The following is a 17,902-nucleotide window of genomic DNA, read 5'->3' on the forward strand; positions in this document are numbered from 1 at the left end:
CATGCACTTTCCCTTGATCTCTTGACTCTTACCCTGGGGATTCCAATCCAATCCAAAACTTTCTTTGTTATGCAGCTGACTTGCAACAAGTAACAAACGAAAAATGGAGGAAAAGATAAGAACCGAAGATGTTTATTTTTTTTTTAGTAGAGGGTTTTACGGCGCTCGCAACTGCATAAGGTCATATGAGCGCCAAGGGGTGGGTGTCAGCAGAGAAGTCCTTACAGTCAGGGAATCAGAACTTACTCTGCTCACCTCTCAAGCTTCAACAGCACAAGGTCTGCTTCGGCTGTCAAGGCACCCCGGAAATAGTGGGTCACAAGAGTGTGACAAACATACAAAAGAAGTACAGGAAAATGACAATACAGTGGAACTCGGATTTAACGAGGTCGTCAGGCCTGACCTAAAACTAAAATCTCGTTGAATCCGAGTGACACTACTCTGGCGTGTGTCGGGGTCGGACGGGCGGCCTGAACACGACATGTGGCTGTGTGTGCATGTCGGGGAGGGGGGGGGGGGATTAGCGGTCAGGGCGTTGAACGTCGCATACAAACGCATCATAGTCTTTTTACCCCCTCGGCAACGGACCATTATTGCAATGAGAAGCTAGTCTTGACGTAGATCTACGTACTGAATTGTGCGCTGGTCTATGGAATCTAAAGTTGCCGTATGCTAGGCTCTACGCAGCAACACAACTTTTTGGTAAACAATCGAGATGACACAGGCGTGTGCATTTGAACGAAATCGGTCTTTTTTTTTTTACACAGCTCATAATATGCCGGCATTTCAGGAACTACTTGTGACTTCTCTTGTGCATTACTTGCTCAGTGCCTGTTTAAGTGCTCGTTGAATCCGGGTTACTTTTATGGATTTTTAAAGAAGAAAAAACAAAAACGGGGAATCTATCTCATCTCGTTGAATCCGAGCTCGTTAAATCTGAGTTCCACTGTAGTAAGGATTAGGAAAGAAAAAAGCAGCAGTTCCCTGTTGTTCTTGTAAGAGTTTTACAGCACTTGCAACACAATAAGATCAAATAAGTGCCAAAGATTAGAGGTGTTACAAGAGAGTAACAAACATTAAAAAGAAGGAGGGCAGATAGGGACGATAGATTTTTTATAGGAAAGAAGGAGCAAACCACACCAGAGCACCCACCAACCACCCACAGTTCCCTGTTGTAAATGAGTCTGATCAGGCAGTTATAAGCGTGACATGATGAATCAGCCCATTTTTCCGAAGACGTTTGACAGGAAAGGAGCAAACCACTCCAGAGCATACGCGGAATGTGATTATATTATTAGTTTTAGTTTTAGTAAGTTTTACACAGCACCTGCAACACAATAAGGTCATATATAAGTGCTGAAGATTAAGAGGTGTTACAAGAGAGTAACAAACATGAAAAAAAGGAGGGGAGATAAGGACGATAGATGTTTGATAGGAAAGAAGGAGCAAACCACACCAGAGCACCTACCAACCACCCACGATTATTTTATTATTGTAGGTCAAATAAAATGATGAAGAAAAGCGTCTTTGTCTTCAGGGCAAAATAGACAGGCCTCCTTTTAGTTTAAGTAGAGGTTTTACGGCGCTCGCAACTGCATAAGGTCATATGATGAGCGCCAGAAGATGAGGTGTTATAAGAGAGTAACAAACATAAAAAAGAAGAAGGGGAGATAAGGAAGATAGAAGCAAACCACACAGGCCTCCTTTATAAGAGAGATGGGTAAAAAACTCAAACAAAAACAAACACTGCATTTACAACCACCCAGCAAAACGAAAAAAATAATAAAAAGAATGTGAAAGCACCAATTTATTCCAAATTGATTTTATTCAGTTGACAAAAATACAGTACACACATGTGTGTGTCATCACACATGGCTCAGGACAGCTGCTTTTTAACAAGGGAGGTGACAAAAGAGTGAAACGGAGATACACAGGTTGTAATGTAGAAGAAAACTTGTTTAAGGTTAGGGACAAAACGAAAACCAATTAAGAGATTGGAATAGAAGATCAGATAAACACAGCACTTGTTATTCAATCCTGATGCTAAAGGATTGTGATAGACAGACAATAAACTGAGCGTGTATGAGCTAATAATATATATGGGTATGCTGGTGAAAGGACAGGCAAATTGTATAACTTAAAACTTACTCTAAGTTACAGTTTGCGTTTTGAAGTTTGAGTTAAAAGAAACACATTGACACATCAACGGTCATTTACTGCTGGGAAAAAGTAAGAGTCAAGACAGACAGACAGAAACAACAGAGAAGAGATAAGGATGATAGATGTTTTTTTGGAAAAAAGGAGCAAACCGCACCAGAGTCAAAACCCTCTGTAAGGACAGACAGAATCTACAAGTTATAGTTTAAAAAAGTTTTAGTTGAGGTTTTACAGTGCTCGCAACTGCATAAGGTCATATGAGCGCCAGAAGATTAGAGGTGTTACAAGAGAGTAACAAACATAAAAAAGAAGGGGAGATAAGGACGATATATATGTTTGACAGAAAGAAGGAGCAAACCACACCAGAGTAAAAAACCTCTGTAAGGACAGACAGAATCTATAAGTTATAGTTTGAAAATCAGAAATAATGAAAGAACACAATGGTGGCGGTATAGAGTATACAAAAGGAAAACCGAAAGACAGTACCGGTATTTACAGTCCAACTGTACAAAGACAAACGATTGAACACAACAGTGGCCAGATCAATTATGCCATGAGGAAAGTATGCAAAAAAGGCAGGACAAGCAAGATCAGTGTAAGTTAAGTAAGTAAAAAGAAGCACATCGACACAAAAACGGTCATTTAGTTCAAGGAAAAAAAGTAGAGAATCTACCAGCGGCGCCCCTCAACCAACTGCTTCGAAACAGGACGAGAAGATAGCCCTGAGACAACAGGAAATGGGGGCCCGGGGCAAGCCTAAAAAGTAAATATATGGTAAATCAATTTGTCCACCACTACCCTGCAGTTTGATTAGCTTGCTCACAATGTCATTTGCAGTTGATAAACAGACCTTTGCTCCAGTTCAAGAATACAACTGGTTTAAGTACATCAAGAGGCTCACAGAGGTTGCAATAGCATTACAGAGCCCGTTTCCTGGGGAGCCCCAATCTTCATTAAATGAACAACTTTTTATAAAATCTTCAATGAAAAAAAGGACAATTTTAGACCTGTGCAGCGGAAATTCAAGAGAGCTGAAAAAATCTGCAGAATTACAAGAAATGAAGCTTTGGAAGTCAGCGTAATTAAATTATGCAAGTCTCTCAAGTCCATTTCAAAAGTTGTAAGATGACAACAGAAGACAATACAAGCACTAGAGAATTATAGACTGTATTCTTTGTTCGATGAAAATGGAAGGTAGAATAGTAGAACAATTTTCAAGGTTGAGCAATTACAGTGGTCTCCGCCTAAGAACCCGATTATCGGTAGACAGAAAAAGCTAGTTTCATTTTTAGGTGAATTTAAAAGAGTAGAAGTCAACTTCTACCCTTTGGCCTCACTTGTTTGTTCTCTGAAGAAATAATGACCTGCAGGCAATACTGATGCCAAAGGCAGTTTAAGTAAGAGTTATATATGGCACGTGAAATACAAATAGGTGCAGAAGATTAGAGGTGTTACTGGAGAGTAACATACAAAGAAAAAGAAGAGAGTTAAGGATGACAGATCTTTCAAAGGAAAGAAGGAGCAAACCACACCAGAACACCTGCCAACCATTCACTTATATGAGTGAATGTTTAAGAACCAGACGCCTGGAGTGAATTTCTATTCCCATAACTCTAATTCGCAAAGTATGGTAAAGCAGCTCACAAAGGCTTATTGCCATGAGCTTAAACCAGGTTTTTGTGCGAATTTTTATGAGACGGGTTCTTAGGCATGCAAATCATAGAACAAAAAAATTATTAAATTACCCCCAAAAAAGTGGGTTCTTAGGTAGAGACCGCTGTACATAAAAATTTGCTAACTTTATCATCATTTGAACATCATGTCAAATGAAACATATAACTAATGAAAGACATAAACATCATGCCTTGCTTTACATGTATGGTCCCACAGACAATAACGGCACTTTCTTGGTAACGAAAATTGGTGCAGCAATGTATGAATGTGAAGTGACATTGATGATAATGACTTAGAAGTTGAATTCGCTGTGAGTCTGGACATCTGTGTGGAACTGGAACTGGCTAGAGTTGGCATCACTCTGTGGGGCCAGCTCTGAATCTTCGTCCTAGAGAGAGAAACAGCAAAAAAAAAATATTTAAAAAAATGTAACGTATGAAATGTGTTTAGTTTTTGTAAGAGTTCACATAAACAGGTTATATAGGTGCTGAAGATTTGAGGTGTTTCTGGAGTTGAATAAAATGAGGAAAGATAAAGGATGATAATGTTTGATAGGACAGAAAGAACAAATCACACGAGAGCACCTCTTCTGCACACCACCCTCTCAAACATGTTCGTTGAATAAAAAACACACACACAAACACACCCTATACCAGAGACAAACTCGCCACCCCACAACAGTAGTAGGATTAAAGTACAGCACCTATAGGCACCACACATCATGTAGTTTTCAACTCCTGTGAGATTGTTACCACCCCGCAGACTCTGAATATTGTGCACCAGGTCAAACAGTTCAAATAGGATTGGGGGAGAGGCAACTTTAGTTTTAATCCGTACAACACCATGTTTCACATGCCTGTTTGTCAAGAAAGCATTTTAAAAGCATATATAGCTGGGAAAAAAAAAAGAAGTAAAATGAATGCCTAAAGCAGAAGTATCCTATAACAAATTCTTTTCCGTGCTAACAGAAACGGGAATTTTTTCTCTCTTCTATTCAAGTGAGAAACAAATGAGGAGTAATAAATTTTATCAAACACAGTAAACTTGGTTGCTTTGCAAAAGACCAAATCCTAGTTGCTATCACATTTGCTTGTTTTGCCAATCCTGAGACTGAGATGTCATCAAACAAATCGACAAACCATCACATAGTCACATGGTTTGATGATCTGTCAAAGACTACCACCAGACAGAGGTGAAGCAGCGGGAGCATACAACCAGAGATCAGATGGATACAGAGGAAGAGGCTGGCCCAGGAAAAGATGGATTGAGTAAGACAGAGAGAAATTAGACAAAAACAATAATACCAAGCAACAGGGCACAAGAGAGACATTTGCTTTTCCCCTCGACACTGTAAGTTAACAGAGACCAGAAATGGCCATAATGCAGGTACCATCACACTGGAAAGGAACTGGCCACCCTACCACAATATGCCAAAGGCCCAGGAAGTTGTCTCACTAACAAGGCAATCCCCAATGTCTGGATTGGATGCGGGAACAACTTTACTTTTACCACCACACCCCTTGTCAGATACCGTATGCCACTACTATATATGCTTACCTCAGTTGCAAAGAACTCATCAATGATGCCATGGGCTTTTGTGTAGATCTGCTTGTTTTCATGATTCTGAAGCATTTCAACTTTGTCCAGTCCTCCAATTTCTTCCAACATTAGAGTCATAGGCTCCAGTTGCTCACACTTATCTGCTGCCTGTGCAAACAGTAACAAAAACATGGCTGTTACAAAAGAACTGGTTCAAATTTACTTAGTTACCAAAAGTATTTCTAAAATAAATTCTGTATGAAAAAAAATATCAAGCAAACACTTAAATACATAAATCAACCCACTACATCTATACTCCGGGTCTTAATTAAAGAGCAGAATAACCGCTGTTTTGCAAATAGAATTTGAAAGCATTGATAAAAATGCACAAAACAAACTTGATTCTGATATTAAATTTTAGTTTAAACTTAGTGAGTTTCACAGCACATGCAATACAAATAGGTAATGTAAAGGCGTTGAAGATCAGAGGTGATACGAGAGTACAAAACAAAGAAAAGGAGGAGAGATCAGAATGACAGATGTTTGATAAGAAAGGAGGAGCAAACCACACTGGAGCACCTGCACCCAATGCAATGTCCTATCGTATTGAACTTGCAAGTAGAAGTAGGCCTACCTCAAGAATGTTTCGAATTCCATCAAGAATAACCAACAACAATTTGGAGTCCTTGCAGCACAACAGATCACACATGGGTTGAAGGGCACCATTCTCCACAACTTTAGAGATTTGCACAACACTTCCACCAGACGTCAAGTTCGTGACAGCCCACACAGCCTCTTTCTGGCTCTTAAAATCACCCTGAGATGAAAGAAATCACAAGTCAGAATGTCACTGAATATATATCACTGCCATAAACACACAAACCTACCATGGGATTTTTTTCTGTAAAAAACAAAAGAAAAACACAGTAATTTTTGTTTTAATTTTAACCTTACATGTTCCAACAACATATAGACAAAGTAAAGAAACAGAAATATCACCATGCATTTAAAAAATCGCCCTAAGCCATGTCACCTAACATAAGAGCTTCAAAAAATATTTTTAAAAGACAACCCACCCACAACTGTTTACACCAGGCAAAATGCTCACTTTTTTAGCTTGTAAACAAACCCCCCCCCCCCCCCCCCAAAAAAAAAGAGTTTTTTTGTTTTTTTAAAGCCCCCCCCCCCCCCCCCCCCCCCCCAGGTATAGGCTTTTGTGATTCTTAGTAAGGAAGAAAACAGTGGAAGATCCTTTATTGTTACGTTATTCAAAGTTCTCCCATGGATCAATGCATCTGCTCAAAAAGGTTTCTTTAGTTCTTCACTCTTAGAGAGAGAGATATATATATACACATACACACACACACACCACACTTGTGTTTGCGTACCGTGGCAAGGACATTGGCAAGCAGGGGCATGAGTTCGTGGTCGAGGACGGCCTGAATCTGCTCCACAGAGCCTGCTGTGATGTTGGACAACATCCAGCACGCCTCTTTCTTGATGCTGGCCTTTGGGTGCTGCAGGAGACTAGGCAACATCTTCAGCACGTTGGTGTCGATCACAGCCTGCGGGACAAGATACAATTTGTTTGAGTAAAGCACAACGACACAATAATGGTAATTTAGTGCAGGGAAGGAGCAAGACAGACAGAAACAACACAGGGAAAGACATAAGACATACATGAGGAGCATTCCAACCACCCGCCAAGACTTAGTTTTAGTAACTGTCTTGCCAAGCATTTTTATGCACCTGCATAATATTCACTTTACTCATTGACCCCAGTTTGATTGAATTTACAACTCAACTTTCACAAGTGCTGTGGCTGCCAAGATCAGGCAAAGTTTGAGCTGTTCTTTGTTATTGTTGAAATAGACTTGCTGTTAGGTCGTGCTGTGATGTTGTTGTTTTTTTGTTGTTGTTCTCCATCAGTTTCCCCCCTTTGCTTAGTAAGTTTTTTAGGCCACTTGCAAAAACAAATAGACAACAAAAGTACCAAAGATTAGAGACACCACATTTTGAATAAAGAAAGATGTAAGGGTGCCTCATTATTTAAAAGGTATGACAGGGATATTTTTTTTTAATGGGTAGTGAGATTTTTTAATTCACCCTGGAAGCTGGCCTAGCAAAGAATAGCACTGACTTAACTCAAGGGAAAGAGGGGTTTGGTGAAAGAGCACAAGCATCCGTGACAATGTAGCATGAAATGTTAAAAAATGAAAGTGTCACCTGTGTTTGCTCATCTGTCCCAGTGACGATGTTGCCCACAGTCCTCAGTGCTGGAGTCACAACAGCAGCGTCAACACAACCCAGCAGCTCAACGAGTCTCTGGAGAACACCTGCAGGAGGAAAATAACAAAAGATATAGCCTATTATAGTATCTACCAAAGAGGGAAACTGATGGAGAACAACAACAAAAAAACAACATCACAGCACGACCTAACAGCAAGTTTATTTCAACAATAACAAAGGACAGCTCAAACTTTGCCTGATCTTGGCAGTCACAGCACTTGTGAAAGTTGAGTTGTAAATTCAATCAAACTGGGGTCAATGAGTAAAGTGAATATTATGCAGGTGCATAAAAATGCTTGGCAAGACAGTTTTTTTACCTTTTGAATTTCTAAAACTGGCCTTTCCATGGTAAAAAAAAAACCCCCGTCATTTTTAGTTATGAATATGCAATTTAACCAACCAGCACAATTTGCCGTAAAAAAAATAAAAGGCATAACCTGCCGCACTAACAGAGAAAACCAGAACTATGTGACTTATATGGCTCCTTGATGACACCAAAATTTGTATATATATAACACTGAGGCAAAAAAATAAATGAACAGCAATTGGAACTCACCTGGACGGTCAACAATTTCCTGGATCTGGATGTTGGCACCATCTGTGATGTAGGAAAAGGCCCAGCAACCATCTGCAAGAACTTCTTTGTCTGCATGCTGAATGAGGGCGCTCAGGGCTGGCAACACAGACTTGATGGCTTTCATTTTGGGTGGTGGGTTTTTGTTGCGGCACAGGTTGGAGAAAGTCCACGTCAAGTTACGCAGAAAAGCAGGCTGAGGATTTTTTGGATTAAAAAAATTTGTTTATCTTGCTACTCTTAGTGCAAATAATAATAATAATAAATAGTATTTGTATAGCACATAACCCCGCTCTACGCGCTTTTCACTATATTATTACCCCAGCAGATCATAGAACACTTAGAAACATTCTCAGTTTTTGGGAAGCATACAGGGCAAACAGCTGTTTAACCGCTGCTCAAACACAAACAAACTGACAAGATCTTTCACTGTCTTTAGCTGGGTACCCATTTCCACTCGGGTGAAATGAGGAAAACTCGTGTAAATTGCCCTTCCCAAGGACATAACTGTCAGTAAGCTTTATTGAAACTAGTGCTGTACAGCGGAACCTGCTCCAATGATATATCCACGTGTCAAAACGACGACTCCCCACCCTGCAATCTTTCTTTACTATCATCACAAAGTCCGAGACTCCTACTTGTCTCCTCTACAAAGGGCATTATCATATATACCCATGGGTGAAACAAAATTATAAAATGAAAGTTTTAAAAAGGGTAAATATTCCACAAAAAAAGAGAAAAAAACCCTCACATCTAAACTGTATCAAAATAATGACTTGCATTTTCAATGAAACTACTGAATAGAGCAGTTCATGTCAGTCAAGTTATGCTAAGAAGCTTCAGCTTGTTCTGAAGGTACAGCAACAGAGCTGCGCACCTACCAGCATGAGCTTTAGCAAGCAACAAAATTTTAAAAAATAAAATAATCTGGCTTAACAATTTTTCATCACAAGGCTCACATAGTAAAATTCCTTGCCATCAAAGACATTTTGGGGGAAATCCAAAGAAACAGGGTGGTAAACATCCCCGATCTACCTTTTGGGACGGGAACGAAATTTTAGACCTGCATGTGAGCCTCGACCAGATTGTCTGAAAATTTTGCGCACCCCCCCTCCCCCGAGCTTTTGTGGGTGTTATAAAAGTAAGGACTTCCGAGTAACAAGCGACCATCCCATCAAACACAAAGAAGAGACCTAACCCTAACTCCACCCCAAAAAAAGAACATGCAAAGGCCCTCCAGTAATAAGTTTGAAATTTAAAAAAAAAACCCTCACACACCCCAAAACAAACAAGGAGCATTAATAACAATGTATGCCATATTAATAATATGGCACACATTGTTATTATTAATAGGCTGGACCTCTCGTCGATATGTAACGACAAAGCGTTAAAAAAGTAGTGACAAAGAAGCTAAGGATAGCTCTTGCTGACAACATGACAAACTTTGATGTAAAAGTGTGATGAGGGGAGTGTGTGTGTGGTTATTGGCTGTCGGTTAGACTCTTGCAAAACAAGAAAAACTGGAATTGAGAATTATGAACGTATTTGTGTGAAAAATCATAATAACTCCCCCAAATTCTTAATGATAGGCAGCCCTGCAACAACCCCCCCCCCCCCTCAAAAAACTTACAGGTGCACTCATGTCCAATAGGCTGATGAGTGGCTCCACAATTCCGCTAGAGGTTACCAAGTCCCTGAGCTCAGCACCATCACCTGAAAAAGAAAATCATTTTGAAAGAGTCAGGAATAAGAGGAAGAACAAAAAGATGGATAACCAGAACGAAAAATACTTTAAATAACTGCAGTTCTTTCTTTTTTAAGAGGATAGGAAACATCAGCGAACCCACTAAACATAGCAGTTCCTCAAGACTTTTCAGCACCATAGAAAATTAGTCTCCAAAAATAAATTTACCCCACCCCCTGTTCTTGTTTTCAATAAATAAGAATTTTATTGTTTGAGTAGGTGTTTTACGACACTATCGACTCAGTAAGAAATTTATTCCAAACACAATATTGTATGAATTTTGCCAATTGTTAATGTGGGACACCATGGAATAAGTTTAATAACACCAAGAGGCTTGCCTGGGAAAGGGAAGGGTGGAAAGTGTTTGTGGCCTGTTCCCTGATGCAGGGTGAGAAAGGCAGTGATGATGGACTGCCAATTCTGCCTCTGCACAAAAATATGAACTTTGTACCCAATGGCAACAATAAAAGAAAAGTAAATTGTCACCCACTTTTGCTTAATACAGTTCTTACATATATTTCTGATTTATCAAGACTAATCATTGTTATTAGTATTGAAACTGAAATGCAAAAAGAAAATCCAACGATTCACCTCATAAGCCTAATTTTACAAAAATGAAGACACATGATGAGTGCTCTCTATAGGCAGAAAACTGGTACTGTAGCATTCTATAGACGGTATCAAACCTGCAATGTTTCCTAATGCCCATATGCACTGCTCCACCAAGTTCATGCTTTGGGAAGTGAGGAGCCGAATGAAGTGTGGGACGGCACCAGCCCGCACCACTGCCTGGGTTTGTATGGAGGTCCCTGAGGCAATGTTGGTCAATGCCCATGCCGCTTCAAACTGAAGGTCAGGCCTGTGGGTTTGAACAAAAGGAATGAGGCAAGCTGTAACCCACAAAGCCAATACATGTTAACACCAGGGGTGTAACTGGAATTAAAAAAAAAAAAAAACCCCAGAAAATTGATGAATCTGCAGTGGGTGGTTGGCGGGTGCTCTGGTGTGGTTTGCTTCTTCTTTCCTATGAAACATCTATCGTCCTTATCTCCCCGTCTTCTTTTTTTATGTATGTTACTCTCTTGTGACACCTCAAATCTTCTGGTGCTCATATGACCTTATGCAGTTGCGAGCGCTGTAAAACATCTACTAAAACATGAAACTGCATTTTTGAAGAAAAAAAACACCCCAAAAACCAAACCCAACTAATATGAGAGAATGCTAAGAATAAAAGGTGCGATAGATCTTTGATGGGAATGGAGAGAAGCAAACCATACAATAACTGTGACTGTCATTTAATGTAGAGGTTTTCGTAAGTGTGTTTTACGGCACTTGCAACACAATAAGGTCATATAAGTACCGAAGATAGAGGTGTTACAAGAGAGTAACAAACATAAAAAAGGAGGAGAGATCAGGACAATAGATGTTTGATAGGAAAGAAGAAGCAAACCCCACCAGAGCACCCGCCTACCACCTACAATGCAGAGGTTTGAAGTTTCTGGTGAGCTAGTAAGAGTAAAAAAGGCACACATCGTCTCAACAAGCATTTTAACTTTCGGAAAGAGCAAGATGAGGGAGAGAAGCATCTTATGAATCAATGTGATAATGGACACATTTTATGTGGAAAAGGTCAAGACAAGAGTGATCGCCAATCATACATTTGCAGTGTACCATGTCATTAGAAGACAAATAAAAACTGGCATAAATAACACACATGGCCACCCCCACCTTACAGAAAATGACAAAACATCAAGAAACTGGGCCCTTTTAATCTTACTCTAACTTAAGAATCAAATGGTATGATGGACAGTGTTAGGAAGAAAATGGGTATCTTACTTGTCATTTGAGTACAGAAAATTGACCAGTGCCTCAACAAGGCCAGCCTCTATGACGCGATCAATAGGAGGATTCCGTTCCTTGGACAAGAGCTTCCTCACAGACTGAGTGGCATTGAAGACGACATAGTGATCTGTGCTTTTTATTGAGGTCACTATCTCGTTGAGAGGCATTATGGCAGGCTGTAGAGAAAATGATGTTAATATCCAAATTAAATTCAACAATACCATAAATGCCAAGTCTACAGAAAAATTGGTCATGCACACTTACTGCAAATTTTCTACTAAAACAAAATTGTTGATAAAGTCCCTTTCGATTCACGCAAAAAGCATTCTGTAAATTCTGGAGTTAATACATACATGCTGAATAAGTATATGACTATATGGCCACATTCTCCTTCACTTGAAGGTGAACATCTCACTAGAGAATCAAATGAAACCCATTTTATCTATCGTTTCGACAAGAAAGCTTGATGCAAAGTCAACGGAATAGCCAATGACAATATTTTCAACGTCTCAGCGAATTTTCACTCAACTATATAAATGAGAAGAAAAAAACCCCCAACCTTTGAATGCAGAGCATGTTAGTGACAAGTGACAATTACAGGGTGATTACTGATTGTGTATGAAAATGCACACATGAAAGAATTAAGGCCAAAAAAGATAATCCACCTTGTTATGCTCCTGAAGTGGACTTGTTGGTTCATCGTCCAGTATTTCAACATTCCGTCTTTTAAGCAGAGTCTCTTCTTTTTTCTGCTTTCTAAGTTCCACTGATGTTTCTGCTCGCCTTCTTCGAAGATCCTGCAATGTATAAAAATGTGATAAAGTTAAAGAAGAAGTATAGTAAAAATACAAGGGGTGGGGGGTGGGAAGAGACAAGTCTCGATGCTACACACATAATTAATGTCTAGGATCTTACTACATGCGTTTAATTTTAACTGACATGAGCGTTCAAATCCACTTAAAAGACAGTAAAACCGCACCCCGATGATAACTTCAGCAGCCTCCATCATATAAAATTGAAGATATCGACATTTTCAGCTGGTTTAGAAATTTTCATCAGATTTGGGGGTTTTGGTTCTTAACACTTTTTATGTCCATTTAAAAACATTTCTGTGTGAACTTGATAGAAACACTAAAACAATGATTAAAGTTACAAAAAATGTAAATTTTCAGTGTCCAAGGAAGGACTCTCAAGCTATTTCTCTGAAACCAGGCGACAACATCTCCTTCAATCGCAAATCTCAACTTTTATTTAAGATAAAGGGGTATTTTCTTCAGTGAAAGATAGACAAATAAACAAGTTATAAGATTACACAATTTTTTTAAAAACTTCACATGCCCCAAAATTGATGAGTGCCCGATTCCAGCATGTCACGGCAGATTCATGATAGAGAAAAGCAAGCCACAAACCTCAATGTCTCGGCCTTTGTTTTTGTATGCACCGATACGAGAAGCCTGAGCAGAGGTACCATTCTCAGTCGACATTGTGACAATTTTGTTAGCGTTTTACAGGAAGCTGTGGAAAAACAAAAATCAAGGCAATTATAAATTAAACAATTTAATAGTACAGCTTTCAATTGATACACAGTGTTGGCACCGTGGCAGGGTCACCACCTAAGATGCCATTGTATTGTTTTAAGAAAACAGAATTTTCACTAGGCCTACACAAAAGTAACCCCAAAGATCTTGATCCGGAGGATTTACATTCAGCTAATATCCTGCATTTCAGATCACAATCTGGAACAAAAACCCGGGCGGGCGCAGCTGTGATCAACCAAGTGGTGAATTTACGATCATTGTATTGCCCATTGCGTTACAGATTACACACTACCGTGAATGTGATCACAACAGCTCTGCTATAAATCTCGATGGGTAATATTTTACTTTCACTCCCGCACACAGATGCACTGTTTCAGGGGTCAAAACTGCAGTCCTGTTTGCTGCAGATCACACATAAAGCCACTAAAACTGTCGCAAATCAATTATTTTCAAGACAACTTCAAATCTAACTGTAAAATATCAAATTATAGGTAAAATCAGGGGGGCATGCCCCCCCTGTAACCCCCTGATTGGTCCAAAGCACGTCGATCTCGGTTAAAAACAGTCAAATATTTCAAAAACTATTAATTTGCGACGGAAATGAAGTTGATATTCGTGTTCAGCGTATCAATATTTAGCAGAAAATACACAACTGGTAGCTGAGTGTGAGACGGGAGGGAAAGTAAAAAAATACCTCTCGATGAAATTGTGCAATGTTTGCACCAGACAGGATAATACCGGGGTGTGAACTCATCGACGCGTTTGTTTTCCCAAAAACATCCCACTTGAATAGACTGAGCTCTCTACCTGAACTTTCATCTCAAGCGGGACTACTACAACTAAGTCCACATCAGATGGGATCAAAGCCAACTGTGAACCCTTCATTCCTTTGGGTTCCCTTACCATTCCAACCGTCGTTTCTACACTCGAATTTGCAAGAAAAACTTAATTTCAATAGATGCAGTCACAACACAACGTGTTACGACAGAAAAGGAACTCGGTCAGAGATGGATAAATTTTGGACAGGTAAAGGGAGGAGAAATGGCAAATAGGATGGGCGTAGATCTGGATACATGATTAGAATTAGTGAAAATTGAACACACAATGTGAATGGTCATCAAGGTCGAACACTCTTTGCTTGCAATCAAAAGTCATAAACCCACTCAGGAGTCACATCAGTACATTCCAGCCCAAAGGGGAGATCATTTTATTAAAGCGTCGTTATCCGGACTCGAGTCGAGCCCGAATAAAAAAAATTCTTAAGTCCGAATATGAAAAAATGTTATTCGGACTCGGGTCCGGAAAAAAGGAAGTGTCTTCGTTCTATAGATCTAACATTCAGTGCCTCCAATTTTCTGCCATTTTTTGGTTTCCCCCACACCTTATCTGCCGATCCAATGCCCGCCGCCTCATTGATACCCCCCCCTCCCCCGTTTCCCACTTACTTTGTTGTAGAAAAAGGTAAAATTGAAGATTAGCAGACCACCTGGCACATTATGAGCTGTGTAAAAAAAAGAAAAAAAAAGGCCGATTCGTTCAAATACACAAGCCTGTGTCATATCGATTGTTTACCAAGAAAAAGTTGTGTTGCTGTGTAGAGCTGAGCATACGGCAACTTTTGATTCCCTGAATCAGCGCACAATTCATTACGTAGATCTACGTCAAGACTAGCTTATTATTGTAATAATGATCAGTTGTCGGGGGAAAAAAGATCGACGCTTATAGCGACGTTCAAAGCCCGGACCGATAGTGCCCCCCCCCACCACCCTCCCCGACACGCACACAGCCACAAGTGTGCAGGCCGCCCATCCGACCCCGACACATGCTAACGAGCCATCTTTATTTGCTTCTGAAGACCTCTTGATAAATAAACATTTATTAGAAGCGCTATAACTTTTCAGGCCGGCCTCAAATTCATCATAAGATTAAAACTTGGCTCCTGCACAAAACGCCTTTTTGCCCGAAGTGATCCCGGTCTCTACCCAGCCTGAGGCGAGTCACGAGTGAGGCAGGACAGGAAGCCGGATTCACGAGTTACAGGAAGTCGGAAGTGATGTCATGCTGGACAAGAATCAGAGTCCGAATAACATTGTTTCATATTCGGACTCGAGTCCGAATAATCACTTCGTTTATTAAATGAAGTCGTGCCTGCCTGAACATATGAGTAACCATGGATTCTCCCCTGCCATGGTGCGTCGGTTGAGATCCCCTATATTTACCTTGCTGCCTCCCTTGAGTGCCGGGACAACAGTATTGATGTTTTCACTGCGACTATACTTGAACTAGATCTTACGAAAGGGACACATTAAAATGATACGGAGTGTCTACGTACACGGTAACCGGGCAGTTCAGAACTTCAAGTTCAGTTTGTCATCCAGTGTTGCCTTCATCCCCACTCCTCCCTCTGACTGTACCTTCAAAAAAATAATCAATCAAATCCCCCCCATTCCGGAGCCCCTATGCTTCGCAGCGCACAGGCATTGAATGAGCTTTGGTGACCCCCAACCAGTACTCACAATGTGATGCGCACGCACAGGTTCACTGACCGATCCCGGTGGGGAGCCCGACAAGACGCTTGTTACTAGTATGACTTTCTTTTTTTCAGCAAGTGACAGCACAGGACAAAATATTGATTTAATTTCATTCCGGTTTATCGTGTACGTAGATACTGAGACTAGGTGCCCGGTTACAGTGTACGTAGACACTCCGAAAATGATGTGAACAAGGGTTCCTCCAACAAACATGTCATTGACAGTGATGACACTAGATTTACTGACGAGCTACTGTTTCTCAAAACATAACATTTTTAAAAAGAAAAGTGGGACTGGGCCAGCAGTAGTGGGATGGAAAAGAGTAATGTCGAGAGGAGATAGAAGGATAGCCTAGAATTAGGAGATCTAGATCTAAAATAAATCTTGCGAAGTGGCTAGATCTATATCTCCGAATGCTCGGGAAAATAAACTTGAATCTCTATTTCTCCAAACGGTTTCCGTTCTCAAAATTTTTTGGTTATTAGTGAGATTTAGGCGTCATCTTTCATTATGCCTATGCCATTCTGCGAGCAATTTCCAGAGCAAGAGATTTTTCAATTGCCGATTTTTAAATGTCTGATTATTCAGGGATACTTCAGTTGTGGTTGGGGCAATGTTCCTGCTATACTTCATTTGAAAATGCGTTCAAAAGGTACTGCGAGAAAGCAAAAGCTCGACCTTGGCAGTAACCTAATATATATTTTGCATTTAGTCACACCTAGCCTAGATCTCTAGAATCTAGAAATAATCTAGAGCCAGAGCAAAAACTAAAATCCTTCACGTAACCCCCCCCCCCAAATGAAATCCCTTCATGCCCCCCCCCCCACAGGGCCACTCCATTTGCAAATTATTAACAAATATCGAGAATGGAAACTGTTCAGAGAAATAGATCTAGATCTTGGGAAGGACTTCCGTAACGAGCGACCACCCCGTCAAACACAAAAAAAGAAGAGGCCTAGACCTAACCCCCCTACCCCTAGCGAGCAATTCTGCTGTCTCATAGTGAATGATAGTGGTCGCTCCTTACGGAAGTCCTCCCAGATCTAGATCTAGAATCTAGGATTCTAGGGCCGGCCTAACTAGATTACTAGATTCTAGATCTAATCTAGATCTATCTAGACTCTAGATATATAGACTATAGATCTAGATCTAGAATCTAAATCTCGTCCCTTGAAGTTGAAGAAAGGTCATTTGATTAAAATTTTTCACTCTTCAAAAACAATACGTAGGCTACATTTTTATAATGGCACCAATAAGGGTGGTTGCTGGGGAGGGTTTCTTATTCTACACACAGCCACAGACCCATTGCCAATGATTTAAAAAACTTGACCACCAGCGGCCCATCATCATGTCAATGTCATCATGTAGATCTATGTGGCATGCCGTTCAAGTAGAGGCTACAAGTTCATGATCAAGCATAGCATACCAAAAAGTCTAAGGTGTTAAAAGTTAGAGAAACAGATTGTCGTCTAGATTCTAGCAGTGTAAGAAGAGGAGCCTAGCACTGGGGCCTACCTTTCGACTAGCCTACTATTGTCACACGTGAGACGCGTCAAGTTCAGAAGCGCAATTCAAGTTTGGGGCTCTAGATCTAGATATTAGATCTAGACGCAATCAGTAACATCAACTGATGATAGTTTGAAGTTCGAACAAAAAAAAGAACACACTAGATTAGCTTTTTTCTTCAAGAGTACGGTTTGAAACACTTACACAACCAGCTGAGTCGACAATCGCCAATCAAGAGGAGGAAGTGAGATCGGTCTCTGAGTTTGAATCCACCACCGAATTCAGATTCTAAAAATAGAACCTGTTTAGGGCGCTTTCATTGGTCGTTTCAGTTCACCTTCTTTGATTGGCCTAGGGCCTACTGTTTAGGCCTAAGTCTGACAGATATTTTCGTAGATTTTAAATAAATTGCAAACAAGCTTTTCAAAGGAAATAATTTTCTGCTCAAATACAATATTTACCCTTGAAAGTGTAAAAGTCATTCTCTGTATCCAATCCAGTACACAGG

The 17,902-nt window shown here is 40.2% G+C and overlaps 1 protein-coding gene across 2 annotated transcripts; it reads right to left on the reverse strand.

Annotated features, from left to right (window-relative positions):
- Positions 1–3,310: 3,310 nt before the first annotated feature.
- On the reverse strand, positions 3,311–17,761 carry LOC101862672 (importin subunit alpha-1). 2 transcript variants are annotated; one of them, XM_005105985.3, is made up of 12 exons: positions 17,599–17,761; positions 13,229–13,334; positions 12,485–12,616; positions 11,814–11,995; positions 10,664–10,836; positions 9,864–9,946; positions 8,216–8,429; positions 7,597–7,706; positions 6,759–6,935; positions 6,005–6,187; positions 5,389–5,538; positions 3,311–4,219 (listed from the first exon to the last, which is right to left on the reverse strand). In XM_005105985.3, the coding sequence occupies exons 2-12, from the start codon at positions 13,301–13,303 to the stop codon at positions 4,124–4,126; spliced, it is 1,575 nt and encodes a 524-aa protein (XP_005106042.1). In that variant the 5' UTR covers positions 13,304–13,334; positions 17,599–17,761; the 3' UTR covers positions 3,311–4,123. The 2 variants fall into 2 exon arrangements, with proteins under 2 accessions (XP_005106042.1, XP_012942241.1); XM_013086787.2 differs by lacking the exon at positions 17,599–17,761 and adding an exon at positions 17,404–17,485.
- Between the last annotated feature and the right edge of the window lie 141 nt (positions 17,762–17,902).

Source organism: Aplysia californica, unplaced genomic scaffold (assembly GCF_000002075.1).
Source record: "Aplysia californica isolate F4 #8 unplaced genomic scaffold, AplCal3.0 scaffold00505, whole genome shotgun sequence".
NCBI lineage: Eukaryota > Metazoa > Mollusca > Gastropoda > Aplysiida > Aplysiidae > Aplysia > Aplysia californica.